Source organism: Vulpes vulpes, chromosome 5 (genome assembly GCF_048418805.1).
Source record: "Vulpes vulpes isolate BD-2025 chromosome 5, VulVul3, whole genome shotgun sequence".
Lineage (NCBI taxonomy): Eukaryota > Metazoa > Chordata > Mammalia > Carnivora > Canidae > Vulpes > Vulpes vulpes.
In genome coordinates, this window is record NC_132784.1 from 64,666,034 (window position 1) to 64,681,741 (window position 15,708).

Here is a 15,708-nt window from a genome sequence, read left to right on the forward strand (position 1 = left end):
TTCCTTAGGACAGTGGTTTTTAAGTGGTTTGAAATAGAGCTTTTAATCCCAGATTGAAATTTTTGCTAAAGCCCAATATGTAAAGCAGATATAAAATTGAGTACTTTGTTGTAATTTCCTGGTTTTAAGATTTTATTTATTTGAGAGGGAGAGCGAGCACGAATGGGAGGAGGAGGAGAGGGAGAGGGTGGGGGGAAAGAATCTCAAGCAGACTCCACACCCAGCACGGAATCGGAGACAGCTCAATCCCATGACCCTGAGATCATGACCTGAGCCAAAATCAAGAGTCTGACGCTCAACCAACTAAGCCGCCAAGGTGCCCCTGTTCTAATTTCTTAATGTAAATTTATGTTCTAACAACTCTTGTTATAAAGGATAGGTTGTTTTAATGTAAACCTTGGGTTAAAATCAATTCTAGCAACCTGGTTTTTTTTTTATATATTTTGGTTGGTTTGAAGGTAATTCTGCTAGACATATGCAAGTGGTGACAGTTCTATAGTAGTTGATCTTAGGATTTCAGATACTTTAAATAGGTTCAGAAGCTTAGTTTTACATAAATAGAAAAGAATGACAAGACAACGTCACGGTGAGACTTGTAAAAGCTTTGTGCACAAGGAGCATGGAGACCCCTCCACCTTGCTTGCCTGGCATTCCTTCCTTTACATGTGTGTGTATGAACTCAGCCCACCCTGCCACCTGCCTCCAGGCATGTTTATATGTACAAAAATGAGCTTCCTCTCCTTGCAGCCAACTTTTTTTTTTTTTTTTGACAGCTTCCATAATGGATCTGTATCTCACTTGAAAGTGTGTTTTGTAGTTCTTAAACTTTTTAAGACTTGGATCAATTGATTGTGAAGCCCCTGAGGTGTCCTCAGGGTTATTTGAAACATTCTGAAAACCACTGCACCCATTGTGGTCTAGGCCATTGCAATAAGTAAGCAGGGTTCTCTGAGCTGAGAATTTTGTTAGTAACAGCACATCCCCTGTCCTTAGGCTTTTACATGGAAGTAGGCCAGAAGCAGAGGGAGCAAAGCAATGATCCTTGGTGGCTCAGTCAGTAGTCTAGAAGTCAGGAAAGAAATGAAGAAAACTGTAAAACAAAGATACTGTGGCAGGCATAAGAAATTTGAGAAAGGTTTGCAGGAGGTCGGATTTAGAAGGGGACATGGAAGGATGGAAGAAGGATCAAACATAGATTGGTTTGGGGAGGGAAGCCTAAGAGTAAGGCAGAGAGATGGGGACCTACCTATCTGTGGCCCTGGGCTTCTCATCAGAGCTGGGAATCAGGAAGTGGAAAGCAGGCTGAAGTTGAGAGTGGGGAGCACTTGACCGCAGGTTAAGATCCCTACATTCAATTCCTAAGAACAGGCAGGACTGAAGGTTACTAAGGAAGGGACTGGTATTAGAGTTTAGAAACTTGAATCTTGGGGCACCTGGGTGGTTCTGTCTGTTAAGCACCCGACTCTTGATTTCAATTCAGGTCATGATCTCAGGGTTGTGAGATGGAGCCCCTTGTTGATCCCCAAATGGGCTCTGCACTGGGCATGGAGTCTGCTTAAGATTCTCTCTCTGCCACTGCCCCAACTCTCTCTCTCCCTCTCAAAAACAAACAAACTTGAATCTTGCTAACAGGTACCCAAACTAATAAATATTCGTCCTTATTCACCCTACATCAGGGGGAATCAGGGCCGTGGGGCAGGTGGCTGTCTCAGTCTCTAGAGCATGGGACTCGATCTTGAGGTTGTAAGTTGGAGTCCCACCTTGGGCATGGAGCCTACTTTTAAAAACTGGCTCCAGTTTTAACCGGATAACTACAGGCGCCAGGCAAGTAGTTATCCCTAGCTGGACAGATCAACCCTCGGCCAGCGCTGTCCATGGTAACGGCTTTCGTGTGGCTTAAAGCTTTCATCCATTTTCCTCACAAACACTCCGTGAAGGGTCTTAGCCCTGTTTGGTAGATGAGAAAGCTGCGACTGCATAGGTCAGGGCCAGGAAGGCCTTGAGACGCCAGGTGTGCTCTCGGCCCGGAGCCTCGGAGCCTCGGGGACTCCCGCGGGGTCTCGGCCCCGCCTCACCGCCCCTCGCGCCGGAGGCCCCGCCCCCAGGAGGGCCCCGCCGCTTCCCCGACGTCCAATGAGGCTCGGCCGGGGGGCGGGACGGGACGTCATTGAGGGCCAATCCGGCGGGGCCGGGGCGGGGCTGCGGCGGGTGGGAGCCGGGCGGCCGCAGCGCGGTCTCCCCAGCCGGGAGAGAGCCCGGCGCGGGCGGCGCGCTCGGGGTCCTGCTGTGCGCGCGCCCGCCGCCCGCCGCCCGCCGCCCGCGCAGCCCCTCGGCCCACTCCGGGCCGTGGCGCCCGTCCCTCCCCTGCTCTCCCCGCCTGGACAGGGGCTCCGAGCCAGGCCAAGCCGGGGCGGGGCGGGAGCCGCGGGATGAGCGCCTGAGGTGGGTGCGGGCCGGGAGGCCGGGGGCGGGGAGGCCGGCCGGTCGGGCGCCCGGGTACGCCCAGCCAACGGACCCCGCGTCGAGGTGGGGAGAGGCCGTCCAGGTTGCGGAGCGCGGCTCCCGGCCTGCCTCGGCCCCAGGCGCTCGTGCCCGCGTCCTAGTGTCCTTCCCAGGCCACCACCCTCCCCTCCGGGGACAGCCGTCCCTCTCGCTGCCCGCGGCCTCCTCACCCCTCTTGCTGTTTGTCGCCCGTGCACCTGCCGCCTCGGCCCTGTGCTACCACTCCCTCTCCCTCTCCAGGTCGGACCCCCGCCCAGTCTTACCTCCTCAGGACCCGGGACCAAATAAGCCTCCGTCCTTCTGCCCCATCTGTCCCTCTTTGTCGTCTGTACACTTGTCACTTCAACTCTGCTCATCCACTCGTCACCCCGCCCCCAACATCTTCATTTAAATACCCCCCAGGCTGTCATCCCCATCCCCCTCCCAGGGACTCCTCCCTCCACCCCCCATTATCCCCTACACCTGCCCCACTCAGCCTCAGTCCTCGGTCCTCCCCCATCCATACTCCTTTGTTGTCTCTGCAGCTGTCCCCATGGCTTTATTCATTCTTCTCCCACAAACCCCAGCCCTCTCTCTGACCAGTGAGCCACCCCCTCCCCAGCTCTGTACTGGCATTCCCCCTGGTCCGAGCCCTGCCCACTGCTCCCGCAGCCATCCAGCCCAGCCCTCTGAACACCTACCCAGTGTACCCTCTCACCCTCTCCCAGCTGGCCTGGTCTTCCCTGTCTCTCGCACACACCAGCCTACTTCCCTGTCCTCAGATATTCTCTTTTCCTGCCTGCACTCCTTTCCCCTTCGCCTGGCCTCGGCCGTCTGTACCCCGCTCACCATTTCCTCCCGGACAGGTGCTGCGGAGAAGCCATGGAGCTGAGCAGCAAGAAGAAGCTTCATGCCCTGTCCTTGGCTGAGAAGATCCAGGTGCTGGAACTCCTGGATGAGTCCAAGATGTCCCAGTCGGAGGTGGCCCGGCGCTTCCAGGTCTCCCAGCCTCAGATCTCACGCATCTGCAAGAATAAGGAGAAGCTGCTGGCAGATTGGTGCAGTGGCACAGCCAACCGGGAGCGCAAGCGCAAGCGGGAGTCCAAGTACAGCGGGATTGACGAGGCTCTGCTCTGCTGGTACCACATTGCCCGGGCCAAGGCCTGGGACGTGACAGGGCCCATGCTGCTCCACAAAGCCAAGGAACTGGCTGACATCATGGGCCAGGATTTTGTACCCAGCATTGGCTGGCTGGTCCGCTGGAAACGCCGGAACAATGTAGGCTTTGGGGCCCGCCACGTACTGGCGCCTCCATTCCCCCCTGAGCCACCTCCCCCGGGCCCCACGTCCCAGGCCCAACCTCCTCTTTCTCTTAAAGACTTTTCCCCAGAGGACATTTTTGGCTGTGCCGAAGTGCCCCTGCTGTATCGGGCAGTACCTGGCAGAGGGGGCAGCACATGTGATCGGGTACAGGTGCTGCTGTGTGCCAACAGCAGAGGAACAGAGAAGCGCCGGCTGTTGGTCAGTGGGCTCCAGGCTGCGCCAAGGTGCCTCTTTGGAGTCAGCAGTGAGGCTCTGCCTGCTTTCTACCACCCTGACCTGGGCATCCCCTGGTCAGAATGGCTGGCACAGTTTGACAGGGACATGGGACAGCAGGGCCGACAGGTGACCCTGCTGCTGGCTGCCCGAGTGCTGGAGGAGTTGGCAGGCCTGCCTGGACTCAGCCACGTGAGGCTTCTGCCTCTGTCGGCCGAAGGTGGCGCATCTTCCCTGCCCAGCTCTGTGGTCCGGGCCTTTAAGACCCATTACCGGCACCGTCTCCTGAGCAAGCTGGCCGCCGTGCAGAGCAGGAGGGCGGGCATCTCACTGGCCGAGGCTGGGGCGGGCATCACGGTGCTGGATGCGCTGCACATGGCGGCGGCGGCCTGGGCCAAGGTGCCCCCCCAGCTCATTGTAAGCAGCTTCATTCAGGAAGGGCTGGCTCCCCGCAAGATGGCCCCGTCCCCAGAGAAAGCCTCTGAGATGCCGCCAGTCCCCAGTGGGCTGAGCCTCCAGGAGTTTGCCCGCTTTGTGGACCTGGAGGGTGAGGAGCCTGTGGCCGGAGTGTGCAAAGAGGAGACAGGCACTGAGGATGAGCAGGGGGCCGGAGAGGACAACTTCCAGCCCCTGCCCACCAAAGCCGACGCCCTCCAGGCCCTGGGCACGCTGAGGAGGTGGCTTGAGTGCAACAGCACCTCCCCTGAGCTATTTGAAAAATTCTACGCCTGTGAGGAGGAGGTGGAGCAGCTCTGCTGCTTGTGAAGGGCCCCTTGCTGCTCGCAGAGCCTCTCCTGTTTCCCATGGAAACGCCCTCTCTAGGAAGGCACACTGGAGGCTGGTCTCTTTCCCGTGGAAATGGAGCTCTTGTGAAAGTTGTAGAAGGGAGACAAGTGGGGAGACCAAGTCTAAGCTCTGAGAGAAAGTTGTCCAAGCCTTGAGAAAGAGGGGTCTAAAGGTGGGGCTCCAGGCGAGGGTGAAGCTAGCGTATAGTTTCTGGACCTCTAGGGAGGCTGGGACTTGGGAAGGTGGAATTGGGGCTTTACAGACAGGCTGATCCCCTTGAACTCTGTGTTTGAAACAGTTCTGCTTCTGGAAATAAAGTTTTTAATCAGAAAAAAGGTCAGGGTGTTAATTTCCTGGGAGGAGGGTGAAAACTTTCAACTCAGATTCTTTAAATCAACCACTGAGGCTTGCCACAACGCAGCTGTCTGGGCTGTCTGCTGTGTCTGGCAGATGACCAGCAGACTACCCCTGTTCCAGAATTCCAGCAGGAAGGCTTCCCAGGGGAATGGGGACTCCTTACCCGCTGACAGATCCCGAGTATGGCCCCAGCACAGATTCAGATCCCGGCTGGGCCGTGGTGTCAAGAAGAAGGGGGACAGGCTAGGGAAACCGAAAGGAGCCAGAACTTGGAATAGTCATTTATCCATCTGATCATTTCACAGCATCTCCAGCAGGCCTCCTGTGTGTGAGGCTATGAAAATGGAGTCTCTACTGGGCAGGACCTTGCACACAGTGACAATACAGCATGATTAAAGCCTGTCACGGGTGTGTGCAATGTGCTGTGGCCCTGCAGAGCCTGGGGAGACTCCTAGAAGGGTTACACTTTGAGCTGCAGCTTGAAGGACAGATGGAAGAGCAGGAAGGACAGTTCAGGCCCAGGGGTGGTAGGTGTGAGGGCCAACTAGGAGGGAAGGCCCACAGTGTGGTGGACAAAGGCCAACGGTCCCTCCAGAGCACATGGGGAGGCCTGGAGAGTGGTGGGGCTGGTTAGCTCACCAAACTTGGTTGGGGGGCACCCCAAAGTGTCCCCATCAGGGTGGGGACAGGTCATTCATAGAGGTTTTAGAATAACAGACGTCGGGGGTGGATCAAAAATGTGAAAGTTACAGGCAGAGAGAGTCCAAGTGGTCCAGGTGAGAGATGGGCAGCATGAGCCAGATCGGGGAGCAGGAATTGAAGAGGATGGATTTGCCTGGAAAGGCCATGGGCTGTAGACACAGACCCCGGCATGGTGAAGAGTCGAGCTTGGGCCAACATCCTGCTGTGGACTAAGGAGCCAGTGTGGTGCAGGTTTCTAGGGGGCATTGTGGTCCAGGACTCAGCTCCCTGACTCTTAGGCGTCTCCTCACTAAAGGCATTGAGTGGCACTTTCTCCACTTCCAGAAGTACCTTTCACCCCAGCTCTTCTCTCTCTCCCTTCTGTGGTCCTTAAAGAGGCAGGAGCCTTTTATTTGGGGTTCCCGACAGATCACCCATATGCCCTGCACATTATCCGACCCTCACCCAGCAGTGTCTAGTTGGGGAAGATAGAAGACTGGGAATGGTGCCTCTTTTTGCGCTATCATCACCTTCAGTTTGGCTCATTGTCCTAACTGACCACCTGAACACCTGGCAGCTCAGTGATTGACTATTTGCTTTTCTTAAAAGATTTACTTATTAATTTTAGAAAGAGCGCACAGCAGGGGATGGGGGTAGAGGGAAAGAGAGTCTTAAGCAGACACCCTGCTGAGCATGGAGCCTGACATGGTGCTTGATCGATCCCACAGATCCCAGGAATCCCAGGATCGATCCCACGACCCTGAGATCATGACCTGGGTCCAAATCAAGAGGCGGACAGGACACTTAATTGGCTGAGCCACCCAGGTGCGCCCCTGACAACTCACTTTTAAACAATTCTGAGGCCAACTGCTGATGTTCCAAATCCCAGATCATGTAGAATTTCCTCACAGATTCTAGTTTTCCTATCTGTGTTAATTTAAATTGTCCCTTTTCTTGTTTATCTCATTAAACTTTTGTGGTTTTTTTTTTTTTAATTTTACTTATTTATTCATGAGAGACACAGAGACAGGGAGAGACACAGGCAGAGGGAGAAGCAGGCTCTCTGTGGGGAGCCCGATGTGGAACTTGATCCAGGACCCGGGAATCATGAACTGAACCAAAGGCAGATGCTCAACCAGAGCCACCCAGGTGCCCCTAAACTTTTGTTTTAATGGATCTCAAAATTCTGTGACAGATTTTTGGTCAGGTTGTTTCCATTAAAAAGTACTGATTTTTAAAACTAATAAAACTGCCCCCCCCAAACTCCAAATGGTCCACAAAACATTCTCCTTTCATTCTGAAGGTTTAACAGTGTATTGGCTTTTTTTGTTTTTTAAGATTTTATTTATTTATTCACGAGAGACAGAGAGAGAGAGAGAGGCAGAGACACAGGCAGAGGGAGAAGCAGGCTCCACCCAGGGAGCCCAATGGGGGACTCAATCCCGGGACTCCAGGATCACACCCTGGGCTGAAGGTGGCGCTAAACCGCTGAGCCACCCGGGCTGCCCTAAAATAATCTTCTAAAAAAATAAACTGGGGCACCTGGGTGGCTCAGTGGTTGAGCGTCTGACTTTGGCTCAGGTCGTGATCCTGGGGTCCTGGGATTGAGTCCCACATCGGGTTCCCTACATGGGGCCTGCTTCTCCCTCTGCCTATGTCTCTGCTTCTCTCTGTGTGTCTCTCATGAATGAATGAATGAATAAATAAATAAACTTAAATGGTCACAAACAGTTCTGAGACCATTCTTCCACGACTGATTAAGACTGGGGTGGCAGGTATTGGGGATAATATTCATTTAGCCTTTTGAGCTTTCTGGGCAGACTTGGTGACTTTGGCAGCTCCAGGTGCCTTCTTGTACACTGCTTTGATGACACCCACATAAACCGTCTGTCTCATGTCACGAACAGCAAAACTGCCCAGAGGAGGATAGTCAGAGAAGCTCTTAACACACATAGGCTTCCCAGGAGCCATATCAACAATGGCAGCATCCCCAGATTCCAAGAACTTGGGACCATCTTCCAGCCCTTTTCCAGTACAATCTATCTTCTCCTTCAGCTCAGCAAACTTGCAAGCAATGTGAGCTGTGTGACAATCCAGTGCAGGTGCCTAGCCAGCACTGATTTGGCCTGGATAATCGCCTGAGCTGTGAAGCCAGCTGCTGCCAGTAGTGGGTCATTTTTGCTGTCACCAGCCACATTGTCATGGCAAACAACTCTGACAGATATGTACTTGACATGGAAGCCCACATTGTCCCAGGAAGAGCCTCACTCAAAGCTTCATGGTGCATTTCAACAGACTTTACTTCAGTTGTAACATTAACCAGAGCAAAGGTGACCACAAGCCAGGCTTAAGAACAGCAGTCTCCACTTGACTCACTGGGACAGGACCCATACCACCAATTTTGTGGACGTCCTGGAGAGGCAGGCATAAGGGCTTATCAGTTGGATGAGTTGGTGGCAGAACGCAATCCAGAGCTCGAAGCAGTGTGGTTCCACTGGTGTTCCCATCTTTACGGGTGACTTTCTGTCCCTTGAACCAAGGCATGTTAGCACTTGGCTCCAGCATGTTGTCACCATTCCAACCAGAAATTGGCACAAATGCTACTATGTCAAGGGTATAGCCAATTTAATGTAGATGCTGACTTTTTTTTAAAGATTTTATTTATTTATTTATTCATGAGAGACACACACAGAGAGAGAGACAGAGACACAGGCAGAGGAAGAAGCAGGCCCCACGCGGGGAGCCCGACACGGGACTTGATCCTGGGTCTCCAGGATCATGCCCTGGGCCAAAGGCAGGCACTAAACCACTGAGCCACCCGGGCTGCCCAAATTTTCTTAATGTAGATGCTGACTTTCTTAACAGTTTCCTCATATCTCTCCTGGCTGTAGGGTGGCTCAGTGGAATCCATTTTGTGAACACCAACAATTAGTTGTTTTATACTCAGTGTGTAAGCCAGAAGGGCATGCTCAAGGGTCTGCCCATTCTTGGAGATACCTGCTTCAAATTCACCAACACCAGCACAATCAGGACAGCACAGTCAGCCTGAGATGTACCTGGAATCATGTTTTTGATAAAGTCTCTGTGTCCTGGGCCATCAGTGAGGGTCACCTAATACTTGCTGGTCTCGAATTTCCACAGGGAGCTATCAATGGTGGAACCACGTTCACGTTCACCTTTCAGTTTATCCAAGACCCAGGCATACTTGAAGGAGCCCTTTCCCATCTCAGCAGCCTCCTTCTCAAATTTTTCGATAGTTCTTTCGTCAATCCCACCACGCTTGTAGATCAGACGGCCAATAGTGGTAGGCTTGCCCGAATCTACGTGTCCAATGACGACGATGTTGATGTGAATCTTTTCCTTTCCCATTTTGGTTTAGGTTTAACGGTAGATTTCACACCTGCATTCTGGCAGCCAACCCATTGCGGAAAAAGCTAAATTGTCCCTTTTCGAAAAGGTGGCCCTATTACCAGCTTCCTCCCAGAGCTTTTCTTTTAAAGCCACAAGGGGCCCCTTCCTTTCGTGCATCGCTGTCCTACGTCATGCTTTGCCTGTCTGTGGGAGACTTTATTGGCTCCTTCAAGCAGTATTTATTGACCTTTTTGCTTGTGGGTCAGGCAGGCCCCGTTCTGGGACCCTGCAGCTCATACAGAACAAGACGGAAGGATCCCTCCTCTCCAAGCCCTCACTTTCTGGTAGAGGGAGATCAAGAAGAGACAAGTAGGGATCCCTGGGTGGTGCAGTGGTTTAGCTCCTGCCTTTGGCCCAGGGCGCAATCCTGGAGACCCGGGATCGAATCCCACGTCGGGCTCCCGGTGCATGGAGCCTGCTTCTCCCTCTGCCTGTGTCTCTGCCCCTCTCTCTCTCTCTGTGTGTGACTATCATAAATAAATAAAAATTAAAAAAAAAGAAGAGACAAGTAAACAAACTAAGATGGTCATTTTATTTATTTTTTAAAAAGAGTATTTATTTGTTCATGAGACACACACTCACAGAAGCAGAGACACAGGCAGAGGGAAAAGTAGGCTCCCTGCCAGGAGCCGATGTGGGACTCGATTCCCTGACCCAGGGATCACGCCCTGGGCCGAAGGCAGACTCTCAACTGACTGAGCCACTCAGGCACCCCACAAATGAACATTTATAAGATGTTTACTGCTGGGGCACCTGGGTGGTGCAGTCCATTAAAGCGCTGACTCCTGGTTTCGGTCGGGTGGTGATCTCTGGGGTTGTGAGATCGAGCCCCAGATGCTCAGTGGGGAGTCTTGGAAATCTCTCTTCCTCTCTCTTGGTCCCTCCCCATCTCTCAAATAAATAAATAAATCTTTAAAAATTACAAAAATAAAAGCAAAACTTTCACTGCTTAGTCATCACCCTGGGTCCTGAGAAGATGATAAACTGGGTGCAGGAAGCCCACAAGCCCACAGACAGGCTCCCTGACATGTGTCTCTGCCCTGCACGCTGAGTAACTTCTTCCCACCTAAGCTTCCAGCTCTCTTCAGCCACGATTGTTTTTTTTTTTTCAAATATAAATAATCAGGACAGCCCCGGTGGCTCAGCAGTTTGGCACAGCCTTCCGCGTGGGGCATTATCCTGGAGACCCGGGATCGAGTCCCTTGTCAGGGTCCCTGCATGGAGCCTGCTCATCCCTCTACCTCTCTCTCTCCCATTAATAAATAAATAAAACCTTAGGAAAAAAATATATGTATATAAATAATCACATTTATACTCTCTTGCTTCTTCTAATGTTTTTATATATTCAAAAATTTCATGAATGATTATCCTGACATGCTGTATCTGAGAAATCTAGTATCTGAAATCCTTGGTGGGGGGCTAAATCTGTTGCTTTTTGTTTCTTTTGATGCTTTAACTCACGGTGGCTTTTTTTTTTCATTGTGTGTTTGTTAATTTCTGGTTGTGGGAGTAATTTTTAAAAATATTTCGTCAGGAGATGCCTGGGTGGCTCAGCGGTTGAGCGTCTGCCTTCGGTTCAGGGCATGATCCTGGGGTCTCGGGATCGAGTTCCGCATTGGGCTCCCCGCATGGAGCTGGCTTCTCCCTCTGCCTGTGTCTCTGCCTTTCTCTCTGTGTGTCTCTCATGAATAAATCAATAAATAGCATCTTTTAAAACTATTTTTTATCAGTTTATTTTTTATTTTTCATCTCTGGAAAACCTAAAGGTTTGATTTAGGAAATGCTCCTTCAAAAAAATCTGTAGTTACTCCTAACAAGCACGAGAGGGAGCTACTACCATAATCAGTTAAGTTCTCGGAGAAAAATGTCTCAGACCTGAAGAACCGCAAGTAGGTGTATGGTTCCTGGTTCACAGAGACTATCTTATTCTTAATTTCTTCTTTTTTTTTAAGATTATTTATTTATTTATTCATGAGAGACATGGGGAGAGAGGCAGAGACAGGCAGAGGGAGAAGCAGGCTCCATGCTGGGAGCCCGACAGGGGACTCGATCCCGGGACTCCAGGATCGCGCCCTGGGCCAAAGGCAGGCGCGAAACCGCTGAGCCACCCAGGGATCCCCTCCATGAAGTTTTTTAACCTCCAAGGTCTCAGGATTCATGTGAGCCGGAAAGGTAGCTCTAATTTATCACCCTGATTTACACTTACTTCCTTGATTTGAAGGGCCCTTGGGAAGTTCCCTTACTTCTTGAAAAGTTAGCAATGGTTTTAAGATCATATGTAATAATGGATCTGTAATCTAGTTGCCTTGTAGTAGGAGGCCTCGGTTAAAGCCTAGAGCACCAGCCTGCCAGAGGGGAAGTTGGGAAGACCAGTTTTCTTTCTTTCATTTACTCATTCATTCATCTGTTCAAAGCTCATTACTGAGCAACTCTGTGTGCCAGCTAACATTTTGATGATGAACAAAAGCAGACAAGGTCTCTGCTTGACGGGGCTCATAGCTTAGAGGAAAGACAATTATAATAAAAGAATCACACACACAAAAGTGTGTGCTTACAGATGAAGAGGGGATTACACGAAAGTGCAAGCTACTGGTTCTCAAGCTGTGGCTCACACCGGCAGCATCAGTAGGAACTTAGTGAAGCACAAATTCTTCTCAAACCTACTGAATCAGAAATCCCAGGATAAGACCCAGCAATCTGTATTTTAATAAGCCCCCCAGGTGATTCTAAACCACTGGCATAAGCCAAAGGAACTTGACCTAGACAGAGGTGCTGAGGAAAGTTTCTCTAAGGAAGTGGTGATGACAGCAGAAGGAGGAGTGGAAGGCACACAGGCAGTGAGAACAGTGAGAACGCAGATGTCCTGTGGTGCGGGGGAATGTGGTTGTTTAAGGAACCAAGAGAAGGTGAATGTCTGAAGGCCTTGAAGGTTGTAGAAGGAGCTTGCTCTGATTCCTCAGAGTGATGGAAAGCCATTGAGGGGGACAAGGAAAGTAGGAAAAACTTATTTGTTCAGATTCAGGGCAGGACCAGGCTGTGGTTTGAGGACAAAGAAAGAGGGAGTGATTCCTAGAAAACTTTAAGAGCAGGGTTTAGCAGGAGCTGGGGACTCCTTTGATTTGGAGGAGGGGAGCTGCTCCGAGACATCTGGCCTGACGACATAGCTGTGCCACACAGCACTGCAGCAGGAGCAGGCTGGGAGGACATGTGAGGCACTTCTGGGATGCTCAAGCATGTGTGACCAGGGACAGCCAGCAGTGTGCACCTGGAGCTCAGGACAGTGGTTGGGCTGGAAACACCAAAGCAGGCACATTTGCAAAGTGAATCCGCATGGCTCAGCTGTTTAGTGAGTCTGGAAGCAGTGATCTCAGCCAGAATCGTCCCAAGGTGTGTCCTTTCCCCCGACCCTGCACGTGGAGTCCTCGTGTCACTATCCATGTAAGTTAGTCACCTGTAATTTCTCCTACTGTGATCACTGCTATGAAAATAAGTGTCATGTTTAACAGCACGAAACCAGTGATATGTTATTTACATTTGCCCAAGTCACAGGCTCCTTACACACAAGCCTCAAACACTACCCCCACTGGCAAGCTCAAAGCAGGTACATTTGCTCTTTGGTTCTCAGGGATTTATGTTCTTTACTCCTATCCTACTAATCCTTCCATCTCAGTGAGCTCTCAAAAAGAATGATGACCTCTAACAACACGTTAATTATTTGAGGAATTTAACATGAGTATTATGAGACCCTGCTGATACAAAAACATGTGGCTTTTAAAAATATCCTTGGCCACAGGGGCACCTGTGTGGCTCAGTCGGTTAAGCATCTGGCTCTTGATCTCAACTCAGGTCTTTTTTTTTCTCCCTTTTTTCCTTTTTTAAAGATTTTATTTATTTATTCATGAGAGACACACACACACACACACAGAGGTAGAGACACAGGCAGAGCGATAAGCAGGCTCCACGCAGGGAGCCCGATGTGGGACTCGATCCCCGGTCTCCAGGATCATACCCTGGGCCAAAGGCAGGCGCCAAACCGCTGAGCCACCCAGGGATTGCCCTCAGCTCAGGTCTTGATCTCAGAGTTGTGAGTTCAAATCTCATGTTGGGCTCCATGCTTATTTTTTTTAATTTTTTTTTTAAATTTTTTTAAATTTTTATTTATTTAGGATAGTCACAGAGAGAGAGAGAGGCAGAGACAAAGGCAGAGGGAGAAGCAGGCTCCATGCACCGGGAGCCCGATGTGGGATTCGATCCCGGGTCTCCAGGATCGTGCCCTGGGCCAAAGGCAGGCGCCAAACCGCTGCGCCACCCAGGGATCCCGGGCTCCATGCTTAGAGTGGAGCCTACTGAAAGAAGAAAGAAAGAAAGAAAGAAAGAAAGAAAGAAAGAAAGAAAGAAAGAAAGAAAGAAAGAAAGAAAGAAAGAAAGAGAAGCCCTTGGCCACTTCCTGCCTGATCTTTGTCTTTCCACCCTCTTTCCCAAGCTGTTGTGACCTTTTCCTGGGCCCCTGAAAGTGAAATGAGTTGTTTTCTCACTAATCACGTCACACTTAACCCTAGCCTCACTCCAGCTCTGTGGCAGCAGCCCGTGAGCCCAGCTAGCAGTGCTGGTCAGGGGAGTGGAAGGAGTGGGCCTGGAACTGAATGGCCGGCCCCATGGGAGGCCTACATTCCCTCTGGTTGAAAGTGAGGAGCTAGAGGGGAAGAGCTCCAGCCCCCAGAGACACCTCTGGAAAGAACCCAATAGGGAAAGCTGACAGTACAAAGGCAGGCTTATGGGTGTAATTACTACCCCCAAAAGAAGATTTAACTAAAACCGAATCATGAAAGAATTTTTAGGGGCGCCTGGGTGGCTCAGTGACTGAGTGTCTGCCTTGGGCTCTGGTCATGGTCCTGAGGTCCTGGGACCTAGTCCCACATCAGGCTCCCTGCATGGAGCCTGCTTCACCCTCTGCCAGTGTCTGCCTCTCTCTGTGTCTCTCATGAATAAATAAATAAAATCTTTTTTTTTCTTAAGGATTTTTCAGTTTTATTCTCTCGCTGACTGGTAATGTGACTAAGGGAAAACTGCAGAGACCACTCTGACCTCTGGCTCCCTTCTTGCCTATTTGTATGTGCCACCTCCTGTTTCACACGCACCCCCTCCCCCAATGACTCTATGACTGTGGTACCATCACTGCTTGTATCCAGCCCCAAACCTCTGGCACTGCAGCGATGCTGGAGAGCCACTGGGCTCACAAACTGACCAGACATCAGAAGAAATTGAGGCACAGAAAGGGCAGTGACTGGCCAAGATAGACCCTGCTTTTCCATGCCGGGAACACAGGCTTCCTGAGTCTGAGCAGGAGGAGAGGCCACCGGAGTTAGGAGTTCATCACTTCTACTGGATTCACAGCTCCCTTAGCTCAAAGGGGCAGCACATTTCTGCTAGGAGGAGCTCCTGAACACCATTTCTTAAACTTTAGCGTGTATAAAAGGCACCAAAGAGCTCTGCACAACATGGATTCCTAGGCCCTAATCTCAGAGATTCTGATTCGGTCAATCCCCCAGGGGGACTCAGGATTCTGCATTTCCAGCCAAATGCCCCTGCTCCACAGACCACACTGGATTCATCCCTGACCTGGAAACCGGCAGACCCCTACCTACTGTGTCAGTAAGGGCAAGACGAAACTAGCAGAGCAAGCAGGTGCCAGAGTGCAGGGGCCTGGGTGGTCAGATGGGCTGTGCTCCCCTCACCCAGGATCCCAGCCAGGGAAGTGTCTCCCACATCCTCACCAGAGCCAGTGAGGAATCTCCTCAAGGACAAGAGAGGGCAATTGCACACATTACACATTTCTCGAGCAAGAGTCCACATATGTGGGCACATTGAGTTGCAAGGGAGGTTAGGGAGCAGAGCCTGGCTCCCCATCCACAGCCCCTGTGGGCACACTGTGACAGTAGAAGAAGAGGGGACTGATTTGGGGGCCACCCATAGTTGGTAGCCCATGATCCAGTGAAAGAGGGCTCTGACAAGCACACGTGGGGGCCAATGCCATCAGGCCTAGGCTGGGGGAGTCTGAACTTTGATGAGAGACTGTCACAGGCCCCAAGTAGACCAGAGGAGCAGAGTAAGGGCTCTGGAGCTGGAGGCTCAGATGTGTCCAGGTGAGATGTGTGACCCTGGACAGGTTACACACTGTCTCTGAACTGAGGCTGTGATCATAGCTATAACCTTATAAATGATGATAACAGTGTGGGTTTTTTTTAAGATTTCATTTTAGTTTTTTTAAGTGTGCCCAATGTGGGACTTGAACTTACAACCCGAGATTCAGAGTCTCATGCTCCACCACCTAAGCCATCTAGGTACCCCTATTGTCACGATTTTTATAGGGAGCCCCCAGCAAATGGCAGGAATTCCGGGCATTCAGGTCATCATAAAATGGGCCAAGGTTGATCTCAAACCAGATCGGGACATTGG

General features: G+C 51.2%; 1 protein-coding gene across 1 annotated transcript; it reads left to right on the top strand.

The window, feature by feature from the left end:
- Positions 1-2,235: 2,235 nt before the first annotated feature.
- On the top strand, positions 2,236-5,138 carry TIGD3 (tigger transposable element derived 3). The gene is made up of 2 exons (XM_072760273.1): positions 2,236-2,442; positions 3,348-5,138. The coding sequence occupies exon 2, from the start codon at positions 3,364-3,366 to the stop codon at positions 4,780-4,782; it is 1,419 nt and encodes a 472-aa protein (XP_072616374.1). The 5' UTR covers positions 2,236-2,442; positions 3,348-3,363; the 3' UTR covers positions 4,783-5,138.
- Positions 5,139-15,708: the final 10,570 nt, after the last annotated feature.

Coding starts and splice junctions, on each gene's coding strand:
- TIGD3 (XM_072760273.1), top strand. CDS start 3,364: ATGGAGCTGAGCAGCAAGAAGAAGCTTCATGCCCTGTCCTTGGCTGAG.